Below are 21,775 nucleotides of genomic sequence, written 5' to 3'. Positions count from 1 at the left end.
CACTTTGTAGTTCTACAGTTTCAGACTGTAGTCCATCTGTTTCTCTGATACTTTGTTAGCCCCCTTTTACCCTGTTCCTCAGTGGTCAGGAAGCCAATACACCCTCACAGAGCAGGTACTATTTGGGTGATAGATCATTCTCATCACTGCAGTATTCTGACGTGTTGGTTATGTGTTAGCGTGTGTTGGGCTGGTCTGAGTGGATCAGACACAGCAGTGCTGCTGGAGTTTTTAAACACCTCAGTGTCACTGCTGGACTGAGAATAGTCCACCAAACAAAAATATCAAGCCAACAGCGTCCTGTGGGCAGCGTCCTGTGACCACTGATGAAGGACCAGAGGATGACCAACACAAACTGTGCAGCAGCAGATGAGCTGTCGTCTCTGACTTTACATCCACAAGGTGGACTGACAAGGTAGGAGTGTCTAATAGAGTGGACAGTGAGTGGACACAGTGTTTAAAAACTCCAGCAGCAAGTCCACTAGTATGTGGAACTGATAAAATGGACTATGGCTGATAAAAAGGACAATGACTGTAGAAACAAGGAGGTGGTCATAATGTTATGCCTGATCTGTGTATTTAGATGTATTAAAATGATTACAATTAAATCAATATTTTACCATGAAATATTATGTAAAATTAACTTGTAATTACTGAACATACAGCAGGTGTGTTTAGTCCTTTGAAAGTTGTGATGCCACTGATGGTATCTTTATTTATTACAAGATGGCAGGATTTGACAGCAATTCTTAAACATATTGAAATAGCTTGATCATTTATTTATAATTGCAAATTTAATCATCACAATCTAAACTTTTATCACAAGCCTTTAAAACTTTAAGAACATATAGAAATTTAGTTAACCACAAAAGAGTCCTTAAATTTAACCATGCAGCACCAAAAACATGTCACATCTCTGCATCAAAGACAATAGTATCCAATTTACAAAATGTATTTTACAGTGAAGTTTAACATTAATTTGTAATAATGTGTTCAATTTGAAAAGGAATTGGCTCACAATGTTTGTATGCAATTTAAATATCTATGCCGGGGACATCAGAGGCACATTATATTGATACTGACCCATATAACAGAAGAAAGTGTTGATATAAGGATGTGGGGTGGAACATAGTGGCAATCAGGCTCCTGTCCCACCTTTTTTGAAACATATTGTAGGCATTAAATTTGCAATGAGCTGATATTTACATTGACGTCCATAAGGTAAAACGTGAATCAGTGTGTTTTGGTACTATTTTCAAATTCATAAAGGACAAAGAAGTTATCAATCACTGCTTTCTGTTTTGCCTTTCACATACCGCCCCAACTTTTTTGGAAATGAGTTTGTAAAACGAATCCCTCTTTGAAGACAAAGGGTTTTGCCATGTACAAAAGGCCAAAAAGTACGTTTGTAATCCCAGCAATGATTTAGGATTTTACCGCTTGGCTTGTGATACCAGCTTTAATTGGAAGCAATGTTTAAATGGCTAAATCAGATATTACTATTAAATCAGATACTACTACTATCAAAGACAAAACATGTGCAGAATTTGAACGTTTTAGACGGCGTGGCCGAGTTTCTCCAAAGTAAAAATGATAAATGATGCATTCCGAAACTGTTCCAGTCACTGCGATTAACTTTTTTAGAAAGGCCAGGTGGACATTTTTCTCATGTGCTACAACAACTTTTCTATTCTAGCTCCAGTGCTTATATTTATATGTGCTGTATTTACGAGTTCTTATTCTTTTAATTGAACATTTAAAAATCTTTCTAACCTATGCATTCTTATTAATGCCAGTTGGTGTTTCCTGTATTGTACTGTAAATGTATTTCCTTCTTTCTTGTGAATTTATTGAAATAAGAATAATAAAAAACCCACCGTTGAATCTGCGGACGGCTGTGCTCTCCAGCCCCTCCGACCCAGGCTGGTGTTGCTATACGGATGTTGTGGAGTATTAGCTGTCCCAGCCTCTCTGACTGTGATGGCGACCAACATTGAACAGATTTTCCGGGACTTCGTTATGAATAAAATAAAAGAAATAGAGGACGAAAGCCAAGATAAGAGGTGATTTCGGGTGCTTTTAACTGTATCAGTTGTAGCTGTCTTATTACTCACTGTAGGCTGGCTGTCCAGGCTAAACAACTAGCCTTAGCTTGTTAGCGAGCCAGCTAACAAACCCAATGTAATTTAAGCTACATTCTCGTTTTGCAGCAAGATAAAAATAACTTTTAACCAGTACTGGTGCTACGGAGGCGTGTATGAGCATGGACACTGCTATTAAATAATGTTTCTTACATCTGAATATTGAATAATCGCCCTGTTCCTGCACCACAGCTTGTTTCGATGGCTAAGGGTAGCTAGGTTAGCATTATCTTAACTAGACACCAGACCACAGGATTCATCGCCCCAACTGCAGCCTGAGAGGGACACGAAGCTCACGGTGGCACCAGTATAACTAACTAACTAACTAACTGTTACAGTACGAATAGCATTTAGTGTAACGCCGAGCTGAACGTAGACTGTAAAATCGCTAACCTAACCCAGGTTGCCTGGCGTTGTTTTGCTTAGCCTGAGATAAAAAAACCTTTACTGAGCTGGTTCACTAGTTAATGACGAATTTAACGGCACACCTGATGTAACTTAGCTGAAAATCAACTTTTATGGGCATGAATGAGGCATGATGCTGGTTTAACGTAATTTCTTTAGTTAGAAAGTCACTGCAGCTTGTTAGCTGTGTAGGTCGACGAATCATTTACAAGGTTATAGTTTGCAGACTGCTGAGGTCAAATTGGTTGGATTAATTACAAACAATAAAATAAAATAAAATGAGTGCCTTACGGTCCAAGACCAGTTTAAGTGTCAACATTGCAGCAAAGAGGCATCCAGAGGTTTCCTTTCAGTGTGAATGACTACCTCTATTTTGATGATGCCATTTTAATGATGACAAACATGCAAGTGCACTGCAGTTATTAAGACTAGTTTTTATTTGATTACTTGTGTACTTGCGAACACAACTGCACACACAGCATAGTATTGCCTGATGGGATTTGACACATGTAATAGGATTATATGAGAACACCTACACAGGCCTACTGTTTATATGCAGTTGTTTGATATTACAGTGAAGAAATACAGCCAATCTTTTTCTTAACAGGGTTGTTGAACACTGCAACTATCTAAGTGTACAGTTCCATCATCTGAACTTCGGGCAGAGTGCTATGAGTAGATGTTAAATATTTAGTCAGCATACCCCACTGGATAGTAATACAAAGTTGTAAAATATGTAAACTTCAGTGTGTGAATAATTAAAGCTGTTATTATTGTTTTTTTTTTTTGTTTTTTTTTAGTTGTACAGGCCAGCTGGATTCTAATGATAGAGAGTCGCTGTCTGACCAAGGGACAGGAATAAATAAAGAAGCACCTCCTGTGGAAACAGTTAATAAATTGTCAGGTGAGTCAGCAGTGCATTTGTCAGACAGCTCTACCCAGCAAAAACTCTGATATAAGATAACCTGTTTTTCCCATTCTCCCCTTTGATAAAGTTCCAAATCCTAGCTGCCAGGACAACAGTGCCAAAGATAAATTCAATACTAAACACAAGAAAACTAAAAAGCACAAAAAACACAAAAGCAAAAAGAAGAGGAAGAAGCGCAAGGAGGAGAAGGAGAGCAGCTCAGAGACAGAATCAGATGGAGAAACTCAAAGAAGGTAAGACACATTTATAACCACTACTGATACTTCAGTTGTACCGTTATAAATATTTACTTCCTTGTCTGCTTAAAGTTTGTACATGGACTACATCTAATTATCAGTGTGTTTTGAATTTTATCACATTGTCCAAAAGTTCAGACAATTTTCGCAAATAAGGCTTCAAACTCTGACTGTACATTCACACCAGCAAATGGCTAGCGACTAGTAGTCGCTAATGTTGCCTCAAGTTTGTCTTTTTTTGAACAGATATTTAGCTGTTAGTGTCTTAATTCTTAAATGTTCCACTTTGTTTGTAAAATATATTGTAAATTCTACAGTGTAAAGAAGAAGAAAAGAAAGAAAAAGAAGAAACAGAAAGAAGGAGACAAATTAAAAAGGTCTGGCTCACGATCTGAGAGCTCTTCAGTATCTGAATCAGAGTCTGAGTATGAATTAAAACCTCTCAGTGAAACTGCCAAATCTTCAACTGGCAAGGTGTTGTCAAAGTCTGAACTCTGTGATGGGGGTAATTTCAAGATTTCTCAAGAACTGCCTGACATTGTTCCTAAGCTGGACACTGCTGCTGACAAAAACAGAAAAATTGAAGGAGGCAGTGAAAGAAAAAGAAGCTCTAGTCGCTCTAGGACATCCAGACAAGAGAGGAGTTTGAGAGCACGGCGCTCCACTTCCAGATCAAGCAAACGGAAATCAAGGCGTAGATCCAGATCTCAGTCACTCCGACAATCCCAGAGATCAAAATCAAAATCTCGTTCAAGGAGAAGTCCCAAAAGGAAGTCTCCACAGCAGAGACACAGAAGTAGATCAAGGTCAAGATCACAAAGGTACAACAGGCGGTCCAGATCTCATTCAGCCAAAAGAAGCAGACATTCAAGATCAAGGTCTACACGAAGTAGATCAAGGTCTTCTGTAATCTTAAAGAAGAGCAGGAGATCTCGATCAAAATCAAGGTCTGTTTCACGTCACCGCTCCAGGTGTTCAAGGTCTAGGTCTCGACTACAGGCAGGACATTCTACATCAAGGTCCCGGTCAAAATCTAAGACTTTTTCAAAAGATAACCAAATTAAGACTGAGATACAAAAGAACGACATGGTTCCAGACTTAAAGAACGAGGTTAGCTCTGCAAAAGCTGGAACAAAAAATATAGACAAAGATGGAAGTCAGACACTGGCAGCGAATTCTGCCAGCACTGTCAAAGATGGCACTGTTAGTGATGGCCAAGTTAAGGGATCATGGCGACCGGTTCCTTTCTTGGATAACAGCTCTTCTGTTGTTATTTCTGGTTCTTCTGAGACCAAGCCTTCAGTGGAGTGCATTACACCTGAGCTGCCTTTGGATGTGAAAGATATTTCTGAAGATTCCTCAGATAGATCCAAAGATCTGAGTGATGTTCTTAGGACTGTGAAGAAAGAAGAAATTACTAATGTACAACTTAAAGACACTCATATAGTTAAACATTCCAAATCAAGATCGAAGTCCACATCTCCAGCTTCGCAAAGGCGGTCAAAATCAGTCTCAAGAAAAAGATCAAGATCCAGATCTTCTAGAAAAAGAAGACAGTCTAGATCATCCTCCAAGAGCAGCAAGAAGACATCCAAGTCATCTCCTTCATGTAGGAAAGGATCTAAATCCAGAACACGGAATAGGCATTCTGAATCCAGGTCGCCAGAAAGGAAAAAATCAAAGTCCCACTCGCCAGATCGAAGGAAGAGGTCTAGGACCCCAGACAGAAGTAGGCGGTCAAGATCAAGACGTAGATCACGCTCACGATCAAGAAGATCTAGATCTGGCTCTCGCCGAAGAAGAGGAGGTTTCAGGAGCCGAATGTTTAGTCAACGTGATCGGTGGAAGAGAGAACCAAGTCATTCTCCTGTCCTCATTTTGCGTAAGAAAAGATCAACTTCTCGAACTTGTCGTAGCTCCAGCAAGACACCCCCACGCCTTACTGAGCTTGGTAAGAAAAAAAATTAACCTTAATGTCGTCAGTTATTAATAATAAAGATTTTGGTGTTGCAACATATGCCTATATGCTTACTGTCAGTTTGAAACTACATGTCGCAGTGAAATAACAGGTCTGTCGTGAGTAGTGTGCATTTAGGGTAGCACTAATCATTAACTTATCATGGTAGAACAGCTGAGTGGATGAGAGTAGAAAGTTCTGTTGAAAAAGTCTATATATCTGCTATAATTGACTAGCATTGATCAGTTTCAACAGGGTATAAGAAGTAAGTCATACTTTGGTTCTAATATTCGAGATGTAAGAGAATGTGAACAGGCCACAAATTTTTTATTTCTAGATGATAAAATATGTATACCAGATTAGACTTTTCACCATTTCCACGAGTGAAAAATGGAAAAAAATCCAATTTTAACCTGAACAATTTGTGGAAAATCAAGATGTCTAATTGTATTGTTATGTAAATAGTTGCGATTATTTTTCATACTTCAGGCCTGAATGTAGTGTGACAGAATAGCAGTTCACAAGTTATGTGTTGTGAAAATTTTTCCATTTAAAATTTAAGACAACAGTGAACGACTTATAATTAAAATGGCATCCCACGCTATTAAACAATTTAACTCAAACTGTGACTTTGATATAAAAATGATCAATAGTTCAGTCCTAAATGAAAACTACATATTCTCTGGACCTCCATTTTTTCTTTTTGTGTGATTGTTGTAAGTATTAGAAATCATCTGAACAGTGAGGTTGTATTTTTTTAATTAACCGTCTGGTATGTATGTGAACATGTATGCTTTCATTTATTCTCAGTAATAAGCACTGCTGAGGCTAGCTAGCAGTCTGGAACAATAGAAAATTTATTAGGGTTGTGTTTAGTGTTAAAACTGATGCTGTTGCCTGACAGCAGCACTTGTCTAAAATGCTAACACTGCTATTCAAATTATTAGTTTTGAAATAATTATCTTTTTTCATTTCATCTAAAATTTATTACAGCCCTAATATTTTGTATTTTAAAGTTTCTGAAAGTCTCTAAAAGCATGTTTAGTCTTTGATGTCTTATGTGTGTTGTTTCCCTCTCTTTACAGATAAAGACCAGTTGCTTGAAATTGCCAAGGCTAATGCAGCTGCTATGTGTGCTAAGGCTGGGATGCCAGTTCCAGAGAGCCTTAGGCCCAAAGCCATTCTTCAGCTACCTTTACCAACCCCAAATCCCACTCCTTTATCCTTACCCCTGCCCTTACCTGTTAATCTCCCAATGGGTGTACAAGGGATGTCAAGCATGACCATGAGTGCTGCTATGGCTAGCATGACTGCTGCCACTATGACTGCTGCTTTGTCCAGCATGGGAGCCCTTGCCGCCATGCCACAGTTGGCCCCATTGCCCACAATCACCAACAAGCCTCCACCTTCAGCCACACCAAATCTGGCTTCTATTGAGGAAGCTAAAAGAAAAGTGACAAAGCAAGCAAACAGCTATACAATCAAGGAGCTAACAGAAGTACGTGCTAATGTTCTTGAATGATTATCTGATTTGCAGCCGTCATTTTGCATACTTCTTTTTTCACACCCGGTAACATTGAAATATATCAATTTTGTCTTTCTCCTCAGAAATGCAAAAAGATTGCAGAGAGTAAAGAGGAGATGGCCATTGCAAAACCTCATGTGTCAGATGATGAGGAAGATGAGAAGCCTTTTGGAGGACTTGCCTTGAAGGAGAATAAGAGCATCACTTTCAGTCTCAGTGTATGTATGTCACTCAATTGTAGATAAATGGATAGAATATATGTGTGGCATAATCTGAGGTAGTCAATGAGATTTTTAAAAATGTGCAAATAATTATATGAATAATGTTACTCTTGGCCTTTGGATAGGAAAAGCTCTTTGATGCAGTACAGTTGTATCAGTCTTTGTGGTTAACTGCTGATATTTTCCAATTGTCTGAAATCAAACACTGGTACTTAGCTGATCATTTTGTGGTTTGAGGTGTAGAAGTGAAAATGTACGCAACTTCCTTTGGTTAAAGATAAACTGTTACAGGCTATGTAAGAATTATGTTGATTATTTAGTCTTTTTGTTTAAAATATGTAAACCATTAAACAGTTATTCTTCAAGCATTTCACCTAAACCTAAATCTCCTGTAACTCCCTTCCTCTCCTGTGCTGCCATATCCTGTCCCCCTCCTTCAGAACCCCTCAGTGAAACCAGCTGTGAGATCAGAGGCCGCCTTTGCCAAGGAGTTTCCAGTGTCTTCAGGTTCACAGCACCGCAAGAAGGAAGGAGATGGAGCGTATGGGGAATGGGTGCCGGTGGACAAAAAGAATGACAAGGCAGGGTCTTCATCAACTTCTGCTGGGGCTGAGGATCAGAACAAAGATAATGACAGTGTTTTTCCTGAGGCACCTTCACAGGTTAGGTCTCACTGCTAGTATAAAACTGTTTTGTTAAATCAGTAAGTTCTATACAAACTTTAACCTTTGTTCTTCTGTGTCTTTAGCCGGTGGACATCACCCTGGCGGTCAGTGAAAGGGCAGTGGCCCAGAAGAGACTGGCAGAGAACCCATTTGACATCAATGCCATGTGTATGCTTAATCGTGCTCAGGAGCAGGTACGTTTCATTCACTGCAGCACAAGTTATATATAATAAAGGTTATATACTAATGATGGCACCTGCTAAATTACCTTAGCGTCACTGTTAATGGGATGCTCCTGCCAAAATTAAATATGTATCCATCGCTAGAGCTGTTGTAAACATCTCTGTCCACGTCATGTTTACAACAGATTTTGGCTGGAGCATTCCTTTAACAATGATGCAAAGGCATTTAGCAGACATTCGCATTAGGAATGTGGAGTTTTATGCAGTGATGCAGTCACTTCTGGAATGAGATTTTCCTAGTTTAAGGCTATATAAACCACTTTCGCCATTGATTTTGTGCCTAATAAAAATAGAAATGGTGTTTTCTTATTTGTTTGATAACTGAGGTAAGTGTTATGCTTGCTTGGTTGTGTTTACCAGCTTTTAGATAAGTCAAGATTGGTTTACACCACAGAGATTCCCAATGTTGTATGATGTATTTGCAAAATGTATGTTAGGTATTGTAGTAAGAGAACATGGGTGAATAAAAAAGATACAAAATTGTGAATTCTGTCCGTTAAGGCTGTGGAAAACGTTGTTAGTTGACAAGTCACAGTCAGTGTCAGATCACTGATAAACAAAAATAGCCTTATTTTCAGTTATTCAGAATTAAGCTTGAATTGCACTCCATCTGTTTTTGTTTTATATTATTTTTGTTTGTTTGTTCGTTTGGTTTTTATCCCAAAAGTTTTAGGCTGGGTGATGTGTTGTTTTCATGTTGGAGTCATGGATCTTGCTGCAACAACATGCGACTCCAGCATGCAAGTTTCAAAATGTTAAAATATAATAATAATAAAAAAAATATGCAGAGGCATTAAAGGAGACTATTACAGAAATGATGCCTGAACCCAGCATGAATATTTGGACACCGGCAGGTTCAGCAAGATCCAAGCTGTAGTCACTGTGAATTTGGACTGCAAATGGAGGATGTAACATTTCAGGAGTACAAAAAAAAAGAATTGTAATAAGTGAATAATTATAGTCTCGCAGTCTGAATGTAACTTAGTTCTTTTTTTCATTAAACATGGTCTGTTTTTTAGGTGGATGCTTGGGCCCAGTCCAACACAATCCCAGGTCTCTTCACTGGTTCCACAGGTGCTCAAGTGCTCTCATCTGAAGAACTGTCCAACAGTGGCCCACAGGCTTGGATCAAGAAGGTAAAGCAATGTCCCATTTCTGCCATATTGATCAGGACACTGGATCTATATGATGGTTGGAAGTGTGTGTGTGTGTGTGTGTGTGTGTGTGTGTGTGTGTGTGTGTCTGTGTCTGTGTGTCTGTGTGTGTTTAAATTTGTTTGGCACAGGAGAGACTCTGACTTATGGTGTATGTAATAAGGCATACAAAGCAGTCAGTCATGCCCCAACAAAATTCATTTTCTCCATTCTTACCATTGGCAGCTTGAATTAGATGTTTTCTTTTTCCTGTAACAGATTTTAAGGGCAGTACATGTTCTATTGACTTTGCCCACAAACATACATGTAACATACAACAACATGGAAAATGAAATGACATCCCACCTCTCATGCATCTCATCAGAGATACATGAATATCGTCATCTGTTTTGTCTTTGCTAATTGCTGTACCCAGTCCGCAGTTCAAAGAGCCACTTATTTGACTCTCATCTCAAACATTACTTGAGGCCCAATCTTTGTTGTTCCATGCTGACGACCAAGATGCAGCCAGAATTAACTTTTCAATGAGGTGACGTCAAAGTAACCCAGGAAACTGGTAAAGTAAACGAGGAAACTGACATCAAAGTAGCCAGGACGTCAGAGTAGTCAGGTTTCCATCTGTGAATTCAACAAAAAGATGAGGGTTTTTGCATATAAAATGCCTGAGAAGCGAGAGCGAAACACGTCATTCCACACCATTCAAGTTTTAAGAAAATGTTCAAATTGACGTTCACTTAGCTGTGCCTTCCAGTTAAACATACAGCTTTACATGTTTGTCAACTTAAGGTTTATTTATATATATATATACGGCTTTTACAACAGGCAGTGTCACAAAGTAGTTTTACAGAGAAATCCAAGTTAAAGCCCCCATGGGCAAGCCAGTGGCAAGGAGCTCCCTGCTTATTTTGGAGCTCTGGAGTCATCAATATGTTTATCATTAACCGTTAATTTCAATAAAACATTGATGCAAACAGTTTTTGGGAGATATATATTCCCAACAAAGCAAATAGCGACATTTGAGTAGAAAATATAATAATTGGACTAATCTGTTTGTAAAGGTTTGTTAAAGTGCATTGAAGGATAAATGTAAGGTACAACTGATTCACAGTAAGTGTTTTATTGGAGTTGCAATAAGGATCATTTGTATGCTTTGACATTAGTCAGAAAGGAGTCAGTGTGAGGAATCAAAATGTACAGTGTTTTGATCGTAGTAGAAGTGAAAAAGTTTATACAAGGATTTTCAATGCGCAACTGTAATGTGTATATACATATCTGTTCATATCTCAGAATTGTTAGGTCTACCGTGCACTGGCTGCACCATACAGTGATGCATAACAACATGTAGCAGATAATACAGAAGTGCTTTAGATTGGCTGCATTCTTAGTGGAATTTTAAACCTCAGGTTGTCAACTATGGCTTTTTAGCTCTGGTTCTGTTTCATTTAGTGCCATAAAAGCACAATGCTGAAAGAGACACGGATCAACTGCGAAGGTTGGCAGCAATGTGTGCCCTTTCATTAAAAACAACTAGATTTTTTGCACGTGTCCAGTGTGCGGCTATCTTAACAAATCTCACTAATTGAATTGGCTCTTTGTGGAGTGGGTACACCTTTACAGCAGAGTCGTGCAGATGTGTTTTATTTTGTGTGAAATTCTATTGTAGCAGGTGCATTGCAGGAGGGGCATCAGACTTCAGGGGTTGACTATAGCCTACTTAGAAAGTCTTCTTTGAAAGAGGGGAGGAAGGAAGAGGACTTGAAGCAAGTCTCCTGGCACACTCTTCTTGATTGAGACTGGAAACTCAAAATGGGTAAAAAAGAAAGAAACAATTCTGAAAGGTCCTTCTAGCCAGATTCAAAGTTCTCTCATACCACTTTAAAATGACACATTCCATTTTTATTCCAAAAGATAATGTATGCCACCAGGAATATCAGTTACTCCAACCCTGCCATGCATGATGTTTCCTGTTTTAAGTAAAAGATGTATTGTCCTGAAGACTTTGGATGCTGGTTACTGTTTAACGATTCTGAGCTTTATATTTGGGTGTGGTAATCCCACGTTTTTTTTAATATATATAGAGTCCTTTTGAGCTAAATAAACAGTGGAGAAATGCCATACCCGCCACTAAGAGATGCCATGGCATTCACACACCCAGAGAGGGCACACAGTCTGTTTGATCAGTGGTGTGACAGCCAACTTCACTTAGTTACCACACAAACTTTAGACTGTAGTCATGAGATTCTGGACCAGCCAGTTTATCAAAAGGTCTGTATATTGCTGTCCTGTGATGTCGCCTACCACCAGTTATAACAGTTGTTTGACACTTTATTTGCAAGTGTGATCTAAACTGATCAAATGTTTAGTACGTGTTTAGCTGGACAGGACAAAACATGCCTACATTAGTGAGTGTAAACCTGTGCTAGGGGTTCATGATATCTCATTTGGTATACAGGAATTTCCCTTTTTTTTTATTTCTGCATAATTCAATGTTTAAAATGTAAATGAACAAATTGGTTTGATGTGGGAGGAAAAAAATGAGTTGTTCATAGTGGCAGTCATTGTAACCAGATGTCAGAAGCCTTAAATACCTTTACAAGCTACCTCACATGCTATTACATAAAATCTTCTGATGAATATGCTGCCAGATGCCTGCAACATTGTTGATTGGACTAAAACTGCCAATTTTTGGCTTTTTTTAATCTGTATGCCAAAATAGCACCCAAAAAACATTTACCGTTATTTTAATCATTGTCAACGTTATATATAAAAACTCTGATGTGTAGTTTCACTGGACATTTTGGATAGTAAATAAAATGGTATATGTGCATTGTAGACATTGCAACCCCTGGTTCCTCTCATCATCATTTTTCTACAATGCAGCATGTTTCATCAAATCGTCATAAATGACATTGAATTATGTAGACATTTTGAAAAATCTGTGAAATTCCCTTTTAATTCTTACTGCAATATCAGTCATCACAATGCTGATGACAAGAAAGTCTACAATATAGAAAAGAATGTCTTGTCCAATCACAAATGTTCTCTCACTGTTTTGGTGAATCAAATAATCCAACAAATGTAAATCATTTGATCAAAATAATGTTGAACCTCTTCATATCAGCATCATATATTGCTAGATATATTCCAGTATGTTATGATGTGTAATCACAATAATGTACTTCCTCTTGTTTCATATAGCTGTAGCCTATATAGACACTAACATTTGCACAACACCCTTATTTTACTTGTAATGATTATGATTTCAAGCAGTTGTTCTCAAACTGGTCCTCAGGGCCCCCCAAACAGTCCATATTTTCACTCGATCCCAACTGTCAACACATAGGGATAGAACAAAAATGTGGGCCATCTGAAGGCCCTGAGGAACAGTTTGAGAACCAGTGTTCTAAAGAATGTGTGATGCCTTTTTTGGATTGGGGTTTGGCATATGTTGTCAATATCAACATGTCTGGGTGCAGGGTTCCAAACCACTGAGCTGTTTTGCCCTGCTTGTGGAGGTGTTGGGATGGGGCACAAACGCAAGAGGGGTGGGGGTTCACAGTATTACCTGTGAACTCTCACCCCTCTATATGGAAACTTGTTGCAGGGTCAGTCCTTGTAGCTGCCTTGTTGCCATGGTCACTGTCAGGCCCCTTCTATTCACGTCAGATGCAGAGCCGATGATGGGGGCCTAGGTACGTATGTCATACAGCACCCTATTTCTTTTCATTTGGATTTGTGTCCACTCTGATGAAATCTGCCATGCCTTTTTGTGTTTCAGCTGAACCGAGGGTATCGATACCTTATCAAAGGTGGTATTGATACCTTTTAGAGGAAAACATTTCAGTATATACTTAATTTTTGGAGCATTTAAAATATTGCTTCTTAAACTATACATTTATAGGTGAATTAGGACCTGGGTATGATAAATTCCTATGTTACAAAGTAATGCTACCATTTTAATATATGGTTAATATTTGCAGCACTTAAAATATGGCCTCTTGTTCAGTTATTTGAACAATACACAATACATTGGTAATTGCTGTCGCAATCTACAGGTGAATTAGGAGGTACAAATTACTCAGTTAAATATTTAAGGACCTTTGATTTTTCATTTCATTTCATTGAAAAGTCTTTGAAATTTTAGTATGTTTTGGTACGCTCATGGCCAGTAGAATTGTCCAGATCTGTAAGTTTGATGTGGGTTACAAGTTACTTATACTTACTTACTGTTGGTCTGTGAGTTCTTACTATTTCCTCTTTGCTTGTCTGCCTTTTTTCTCTCTCTGTCTCCTTCTGCCCATGTCTGTACCCTCTCCATTCAGGACCAATTCCTTCGTGCTGCACCAGTCTCTGGGGGCATGGGAGAGTTGCTGATGAGGAAGATGGGTTGGCGTGCTGGCGAAGGCCTTGGCAAACACAGGGAAGGCACAGTGGAGCCCATTGTGATTGACTTTAAAACTGACCGCAAGGGTGAGCCCATCACATCTATTTTTTGTCTTTTAAAACAAATTTTCACTTAACGATAGGGTTCAGTTTTTATTTTTAATAAAAATAAATAATAATAATGTCATGAAAAGACTGTCCTGAACATTTTTCTTTTTAACCTATGTTTTAAATAGAAATAAGCTTTAAATAAATAACTTTTTTTAGGGCAGTCAATTTATTGTTAAAATATTTTAAAGGTTTTAAATATTTTGAGCATCTGGTTTCTATGAGCACCACTGCAAGCAAGATTATTTCCTAAAAGTCTAGCAACTTTTTATGGCTTAAATGGCAGTGTGTAAAACTCATTTTTGCTTGAGGGGATAAAGTTTCCTAACCACTTCATACATGCATGCATATTTCTGCTTTGCTGGAATTTTGAATGATTCCTCAAACGGCAAACAATTGCAAACAACAAACAAACTGGCAACATTTAATTTGAAGTACAACTGCTTAGGACTGTATCAAGTACAGTGTCTCACATGAAAACGTCCAAACGTCAGCTTGCCTGACCTGGCAAGTGATTTTCACCACTGCTGTCTGAACTGGGCATCTTACTTTCCCAGGGCAGTCGGACAATAGTTAATGTTGAACAAGTTGGTTGGTTTGCATGTAATAGATCATGCATTTGGTTTGTCTATGAAGGATTGGTAGCAGAGGGTGAGAAGACCCAGAAGTCTGGCAACTTGGTGGTGATGAAGGATCTTCTAGGTGAGTTCATTTGTTTGTTTAGAGTCATGTGAAAAACACTCCATGAAATGTGATGCATATCAGTTTGTATTCATCAGCTAAACAGTGTAATAACTATAGAAAACTTAACAAAAACACCTCTGGCTTCAGTAACTGGCATTGAAACAACTTTATGTAGGTGTTTCTAAAAAACGTCCTAGCAGTTTCGGGCATCTACTGGGAGACATTATTGCCCAGTATTTCATGCAGAATTATTTCATCGGCACAAAGAGGGGCTTCTCGTATGAACAGGCCATTTAAAATCCCATCACACAATTTCAATGGAATTACGACCTGGGCTTTGACAAGGCCATTTCACAACTCTCCATTTCCTGTTTTTGAGCCAGTCCTTGGTGGATTTACTTGTATGTTTAGGAAATTTATCCTCTTGGAAGGTTCACTTCTTCAGCTTTAACATGTTGGAAAATGATCTCACATTCTCTTCAAGCACTTTCTGGTATGAAAGAGAATTCATTGTCGGCTCTATGATTGCAAGTTGGCCAGACTTTTTGTGTTTTTCTCATTCTAGTGGTAAATGCACTTTAACACCCAGAGTGCTGCTTGCAGACCCTGCAGTGAAATTTTGGGGTTCTTAAAGAATTCTTTTAGCATCTTATAGTCTGTTATCTGTTTAAATTTGTTGGTGTGGTGTGGCCTGGCCTACAGATTTTGGCAGTGGTTTTAAATGTTCTCTACTTGTAGATGATCTTCTGAACAGTTGAAGGATTAATTTCTGTTATTTGAAAACAAACCTCAAACCCCTTTCCAGACTCATAGGCATCTACAGTCTTCTTTTTGAAAGCTTTAGAGAGCTTTGATTAACCTAAACTCCAGTAACAAAGAGCGAACCAGACCAGATATTGATGTTTAAATAAGACAAGTTTTTAACAGTGGTGTGTAATTGGTAGCACCCGATCAGGTACACCTGATATCTGTTTGACACATTTGAAGAAGATATAACTGTGACGTTCTTTGCGAAAACACACAACCTCTAGTGTTCTATTGCTTTTATACAACAGTTAAATAAAGTAAGAAATAAATCAATTGGGCCCTGAACATGGCATTTAATATATTTCAATGTTAGCAGTTCCTTCCAGCAAATTATAGTTTTGTAACAAGCAACTTGTTGCTACGTCAGAGTAATGAACTCTGTTCACTCGCTTTACAGTCTGCTGTAAGCCTCATCTTTGGACTGAGCCATAACTCAGTCTTATCTTTTTCGCTAGATCAATATTAATGTTTTTTGTTCCATCCAGTCTGTAAATCATTTTACAGCCCATTTTGTTTGGTGAATGGTATGCGATTCATTTCTGGCTAATTCCAGGGTGTTTAGGTGTTCTTCTGTCACAGCTGCTGACTGAAAAGCTGCTCAGTGGTAATAACAGTTTCGGAATTTAGTGTAGTCTCATCTTCAGAGTCTGACCAAATCGACCGTCAGTCAAATGTGATCTTAAAAGTATCCATTTTCTGTTTGTGCGCAAAGTAAAAGTAAAAACATTCAGATGGCACGAGCGTCTCCTACAGCTGTCAGAGTCGTGCTTGTGATGCAGTGTTTGTGAAAAAATGTTATGGTGAAATTTACATTTACAGCATTTAGCAGATGCTCTTATCCAGAGCGACTTACAAGAAGTGCTTTGTCTATCTAGAGAAAGTACCTTTGCTAGTTACCAATAGCTTAGAGAAAAAGACAGTCCTGAGCTCAGATACTGCTAGAAACAAAGTCACTGTAGATACAGAGAGAAAAAGAAACAGAGTTGAACGCAGAACTCTGTGCCATTCAATGCAATACAATAACAATAAGATACAGTACAATAAACTACAATACAGAGTGCAGTACAATAAAATAAGTGCAGCTTATAGTTCAATGCTCATTTAAGTGCTGTGTAAAGAGATGAGTCTTCAGTCTGCATTTGAAGACAGCAAGAGACTCTGCTGTACGGACAGCCAGTGGGAGTTCATTCCACCACTTGGGGGCCAGTACAGAGAACATTCTCAACGTGAAATAACAGCACGGTTAGAAGGCTTCTCAACCAATCAGCTTGTGTGGTGTGTAATATACACTGTATTTCTAAAAGTATTCACTCAGCCATCCAAATCATTGAATCCAGGTGTTCCAATCACTTCCATGGCCACAGGTGTATAAAACCAAGCACTTAGGCCTGCAGACTGCTTCTACACACATTAGTGAAAGAATGGGTCACTCTCAGGAGCTCAGTGAGTTCCAGTGCGGTACTGTGATAGGATGCCACCTGTGCAACAAGTCCAGTTGTGAAATTTCCTCGCTACTAAATATTCCACAGTCAGTGGTATTATAACAGAGTGGAAGCGATTGGGAATGACAGCAATTCAGGCCACATGAAATGACTTTCTGCAGAGTCAGTCAATATAGACCAATATAGACAATTCATGTGACCTTCAGATTAGCTCAAAGTTTCCAAGGCTGAGCACATAAGGAGGTTGCATTTCTCTTTATTTCGGTTACATGAAGGATGACAAAAAATTTTAATTTGTTCAAATACATCTATCAACAAGAGCCTAAGCCTATTAAATTGGCATGCTGATATAAGATAGTTGTAAATAAATCGGTGTCGCCTTTCATAAAGATCAATAATTGACTATTCAGAAAGAAGCAGAGAAGGAAAACATGCTGGAGTGCAAAAACTATGAGTGCTGTCATTGTGTAGTTTGTCCATCAGAGGGCGCTCTGGCGCAACTTCCTGGGTTTGGAATATCACAAATCACAATTAGCAGACCCAAGCAGAGTAGAGCAGAGTACTCCACAAAAAGGTTTGCCTGCATTCGTAGTAAGTTGATATTTGTCATGTGAAATACATAAATAATAAATAATAATAAAATAATAATAACAATAAAATATGCCCATCACTTCTCTCCTTAACCTAAATAAGCCTAGCAACAGCAGTAACATGAAGGCAGAAATCATAATTAGCCTACATTTAACGTTACAGTAGTTAAGTGATGTAGGCTAAGCTGTTGACAAACTTATTATAGATTTATTTATGAAACAGGGTGGCAGTTCTAGTAAGTAAACAATGGTTCTGTCTTCCTAGCTTGTTACTCTTCACTGTTCTCCGGCAAAGTAGCTTAGAGCAGCTTATAATGCAGTAAATTATGTTATCCACAAAGTTGGATAAGCTAGCTAATGCTGTGTTTATCAGTTAACTAACTGATTAACTAACTAACAGTTAACTAATGGGCGGTCAAAGTGTGGCATTTAACTTATTCTGGCTAAGTGCAGCAGTTACAGAAGAAGTATCAGAATTATGTTCTGGTTACAGAAATAACCACAATGTGATGGCTGCACCATTTAAGGTGAACTGGGAAAATCTGACTAAGAAGCTTGCGAATAGGAAGCTGACTTGAGCCCTGTACCTAAATGAAGCAATGGTTAATATACTTGCAACTCACAGGTCTGTAATTACAGTCAGTGCATTGGGGATGATTAAACCAGAGGGGAAACCTGTAAATGAACAAGTATCTAACATGATTTGGCAGCCAAACAAAGTTATCTAACTTTGCTTTCAATTGTGTGTGTGTGTGTGTGTGTGTGTGTGTGTGTGTGTGTGTGTGTGTGTGTGTGTGTGTGTGTGTGTGTTCTATTTTGTTAACATGAGTGTTATCAGATGTTATTCACATCTCAAAGAAAAATTCTAGTATGAGTAGCATGCATGTAATTCGGGTTAATTAGTAAATTCTTTAAACGGATGTTTGTAACATTAGAACATGTAATCGCACTGAAGTTGCAGTGGCAAATTTATTTTTAAACTGTATTATGTCGTGATGTCCTGGAGAGGACTCTTAAATAACTACACATAACAAATGTTATCGTAAAATCTTTGTTCATATTAAGTTTTCCTCAAGAATGAAAAGAAAAGAAATATCAGCTTTTATATACATAAATACATAAATATTGAAATGAGTATCTGTCTTAAAAATCCTGTATAGGTTGCGCTCTTTTATCAACACTGTTTAAATGAGGACTGAATATCTGTGTTTCAAATATGCTAAACTTTTCATGGGGTGCACTTATTTCTTCACATGACTGTATCCACGTGTTTTTGATTTTCTGTAATAATAGCTTTGTTTTCTCCTTGTCTGCTTTGGCTCCTGATCCTAACACACGTGTGTTGCAGGGAAACATCCAGTGTCTGCTTTAATGGAACTGTGTAATAAGAAGAAGTGGGCACAGCCAGAGTTTGTCATGGTGCTGCACACTGGCCCTGACCACCGGAAGAACTTCCTCTTTAAGGTTTGTAAACAAATTTTATGTATATGTGTATTTTTTTTTCTTTTGAAGAAATGGATGAAATTAATACTTTAATACAAAAGTCTTATTAGAAGGTACACTTTGTAATTCAGCAATTACACACCACTGTCCATCTGTTTCTCTGCCTACTTTGTTAGCCCCCTTTCACCCTGTTCTTCAGGGTGGTCAGGACCCCCACAGGACCACTGCAAAGCAGGTATTATTTGGGTGGTTGATCATTCCTAGCACTGCAGTGACACTGATGTGGTGGTGGCGTTGGTGTTTTGTGCGGGTGCGAGCGGATCAGACAAAGCAGTGTTGCTGGAATTTTTAAACATCTCAGGGTCATTGAGAACAGTCCACCAACCAAAAATATCCAGGCAACAGTGTCCTGTGACCACTGGTGAAGGACTAGAGGATGACCAACTGTGCGGCAACAAATGAGCTAATGTCTTTAAGTTTACATCTACAAGTTGGACCAACGAGGCAGGTGTGTCTAATAGAGTGGACAGTGAGTGGACACAGTGTTTTAAAAACTGCTGTCTGGTCCGTTTAAATCAACCCAACACACACCAATACACCACCACAACCTCAGGGTCACTGCAGTGCTGAGAATGATCCTCTACCCAAATAACACGGTTGTGGTTGGTTAGTGTAGTGGGTAACACCTCTGCCTTCTACACTGTAGACTGGGGTTCAATCCCCACCTGGGTAAGCACCCTACACTATACCAATAAGAGTCCTTGGGCAAGACTCCTAACACCGTAAAAAATGATCAAATTGTAAGTCGCTCTGGATAAGAGCGTCAGCCAAATGCCGTAAATGTAAATGTAATACCTGCTCTTGGGTGGTCCTAACCATAGAAGAACAAGGTAAAAGTCCTTACCAAGTTTGCAGAGAAACAGATGGACTGCTGTCTGAAATTGTAGAACTACAACTGAATCATAAGTGGAGCTTATGAATGGACAGAATTAAGATGTTATCATCTTATTTTATGTATTTATTTTTTTCCACAGTTTTGATTTTTGCTTCTGTTCCTTCTTAAATATTTTTTATGCATGGTAAATTAATAACAAATGTACTTTTCAAAATATAAAACTATAGTTTTCCTGGAGCATTTTGCCCTTTCTGTTAAAAGAAACTAATCTCTATAAAGGTTGATTGAATTTGACATGATTTTGTCTGCTTAAACTGAATTAGATATTAAATCTTATTGTAGTGCTAAATCTATGGCTGAATGCAGACATTATAATAGGTTACGCATCTATAGGTTTTGGGCTTTGGTAACTGTTGAGTTTATGTTTTTTGATTCCAGGTTTTTAGCTGTAGGAACGTGGCTAATATGTTTTCTTTCTCTTTTCTTCTGCCCTGTTTACAGGTGGTGGTGAATGGGTGTGATTACCAGCCCCAGACAGCCAGTCCCAATAAAAAGCATGCCAAAGCCATGGCAGCCACAGTGGCTCTACAGGCGATGGGTGAGGTAGCAGGGGACGGAGTCCATTCAGGACCTGTGTTCACAGCAGCCACCAGCACCTGATAACCACACGTAAAGCATCTTAATTGTGGGGAAACCCATACTGCACCTCAGTCTAAATCATTTCTTTATGGAATTTGTAGATAAAGGGGAAGCTGACTGGATATGTAATATGTAAACTGGGTGTGTATATTGCTTCACATCTTTTTACAGTTTTTATTTTTTTGGGCTTTCATTTGGTTGTTTCTGTAAGCATGGTAGATCACAAACTTTAACCTAATAAGCTAAAATATGCCCTCGCAACATGGGCATAAGAAGACTGAAAAAAATGAATACAATTTTGTAGTAAGCTGGAGGGCATAGACAAGGTACATTTTTTCAGTTAGCCACAGAACTTAAGCCAAAAGTGAGAAATGTACAGAGAGCTAGTCAGCCTTAAGCATCCAGCTAAGTGAGAATCCTGTGTGTCTGTTCTTAAAGCCTTTTGTATTTTGACTGAACTGTTCTTTTAAATTGCACATTGTCCCCCTGTTGCTTTTTGATGTTTTAAGCTTGTGCATGCATAAATACTGGTTAAAGGATGTGCTCTTTTATCTTTTCCTTAAACAAAGATTGCTCTTATGTCTGATATGGTTTGTATTTTTTGCACATTATGTCGTTTGGACTACTCCCAACATCGCCACTGAAGCACTACTTCCTTTTGAAAGCATGTTTTGAGTTGCTAACAGAAGAGAGATTTTATGTAGTACAATTAAATAAATGGATGACTTCTCTCTAGAACACATTGTATGACTTTATTTGAATGGAAGAGACACGTTTTCACTTTCACTGGGCAGTGCAGGAGTAGACTGAAATGCTAAGCCTTTTTGCCAAGTTTCACGCATAAGTATATATACTCTGCCCAAAAAGCGTGCTTGCCATGTATGAAAATATGAGTCAAAATGTGCAGTGACATGAGATCGTCTCCCTCGAACATGAAAGCACAGGCTTTCATATATGTACTAAAATGACAGTTATAAGAATGAAACTATAAAATTATAGGTTAACTGTGAATGTAAATATTTAACCTTTCAAGACTCTTCTCACTACTCCTTTACCACTACTCTAGAATAAATACCCCCTTGTAATGCTTTGGTGAGGAAAGAAGCCCAGTTTTTAAAGCTGTTCTCTCATCATTACTGAACTTGCATTACATTTTTGGCCTGTATGTTGATGGCTCCACTATCCCTTTTAAACCTTGACTCTCAAGCAAGAACGTGGAGCGTTCAAACCCCTTTTTATAACACATTGGATGATCTCAGTTAACTTTTTTCAGTTATACATAGTGGAAAAAAGTACTCACTGGGACCTAA

General features: G+C 38.4%; 1 protein-coding gene and 1 long non-coding RNA gene across 8 annotated transcripts in view; one reads left to right on the top strand and one right to left on the bottom strand.

Annotated features, from left to right (window-relative positions):
* Positions 1-2,528, bottom strand: part of LOC119264596 — a 44,169-nt gene extending 41,641 nt beyond the window's left edge. For all 5 annotated transcript variants that reach the window (XR_005131147.1, XR_005131145.1, XR_005131146.1 and 2 more), the window contains exons 1-2: positions 2,295-2,528; positions 1,878-2,012 (exon numbers count right to left, since the gene is read on the bottom strand). This is a non-coding gene — a long non-coding RNA (uncharacterized LOC119264596). The remainder of the gene's footprint in view (positions 1-1,877; positions 2,013-2,294) is intronic.
* LOC108429860 (SON DNA and RNA binding protein) lies at positions 1,884-21,203 on the top strand. Of its 3 annotated transcripts, XM_017701914.2 has the most exons (13): positions 1,886-2,063; positions 3,347-3,450; positions 3,542-3,707; positions 4,028-5,661; positions 6,753-7,165; positions 7,276-7,410; positions 7,854-8,075; positions 8,162-8,272; positions 9,340-9,456; positions 13,797-13,944; positions 14,602-14,667; positions 18,837-18,952; positions 20,328-21,203. In XM_017701914.2, the coding sequence occupies exons 1-13, from the start codon at positions 1,981-1,983 to the stop codon at positions 20,484-20,486; spliced, it is 3,474 nt and encodes a 1,157-aa protein (XP_017557403.1). In that variant the 5' UTR covers positions 1,886-1,980; the 3' UTR covers positions 20,487-21,203. The 3 variants fall into 3 exon arrangements, 2 of the variants coding, with proteins under 2 accessions (XP_017557404.1, XP_017557403.1); XR_001858041.2 differs by lacking the exons at positions 14,602-14,667; positions 18,837-18,952; positions 20,328-21,203 and adding an exon at positions 13,079-13,166 and having other exon boundaries at positions 1,884-2,063; positions 13,797-13,934; XM_017701915.2 differs by lacking the exons at positions 14,602-14,667; positions 18,837-18,952; positions 20,328-21,203 and having other exon boundaries at positions 1,884-2,063; positions 13,079-13,825.
* The last annotated feature ends 572 nt before the right edge of the window (positions 21,204-21,775 follow it).

Source organism: Pygocentrus nattereri, chromosome 12 (assembly GCF_015220715.1).
Source record: "Pygocentrus nattereri isolate fPygNat1 chromosome 12, fPygNat1.pri, whole genome shotgun sequence".
In the NCBI taxonomy this organism is placed as follows: domain Eukaryota; kingdom Metazoa; phylum Chordata; class Actinopteri; order Characiformes; family Serrasalmidae; genus Pygocentrus; species Pygocentrus nattereri.
This window is presented reverse-complemented; position numbering and strand designations above follow the sequence as displayed.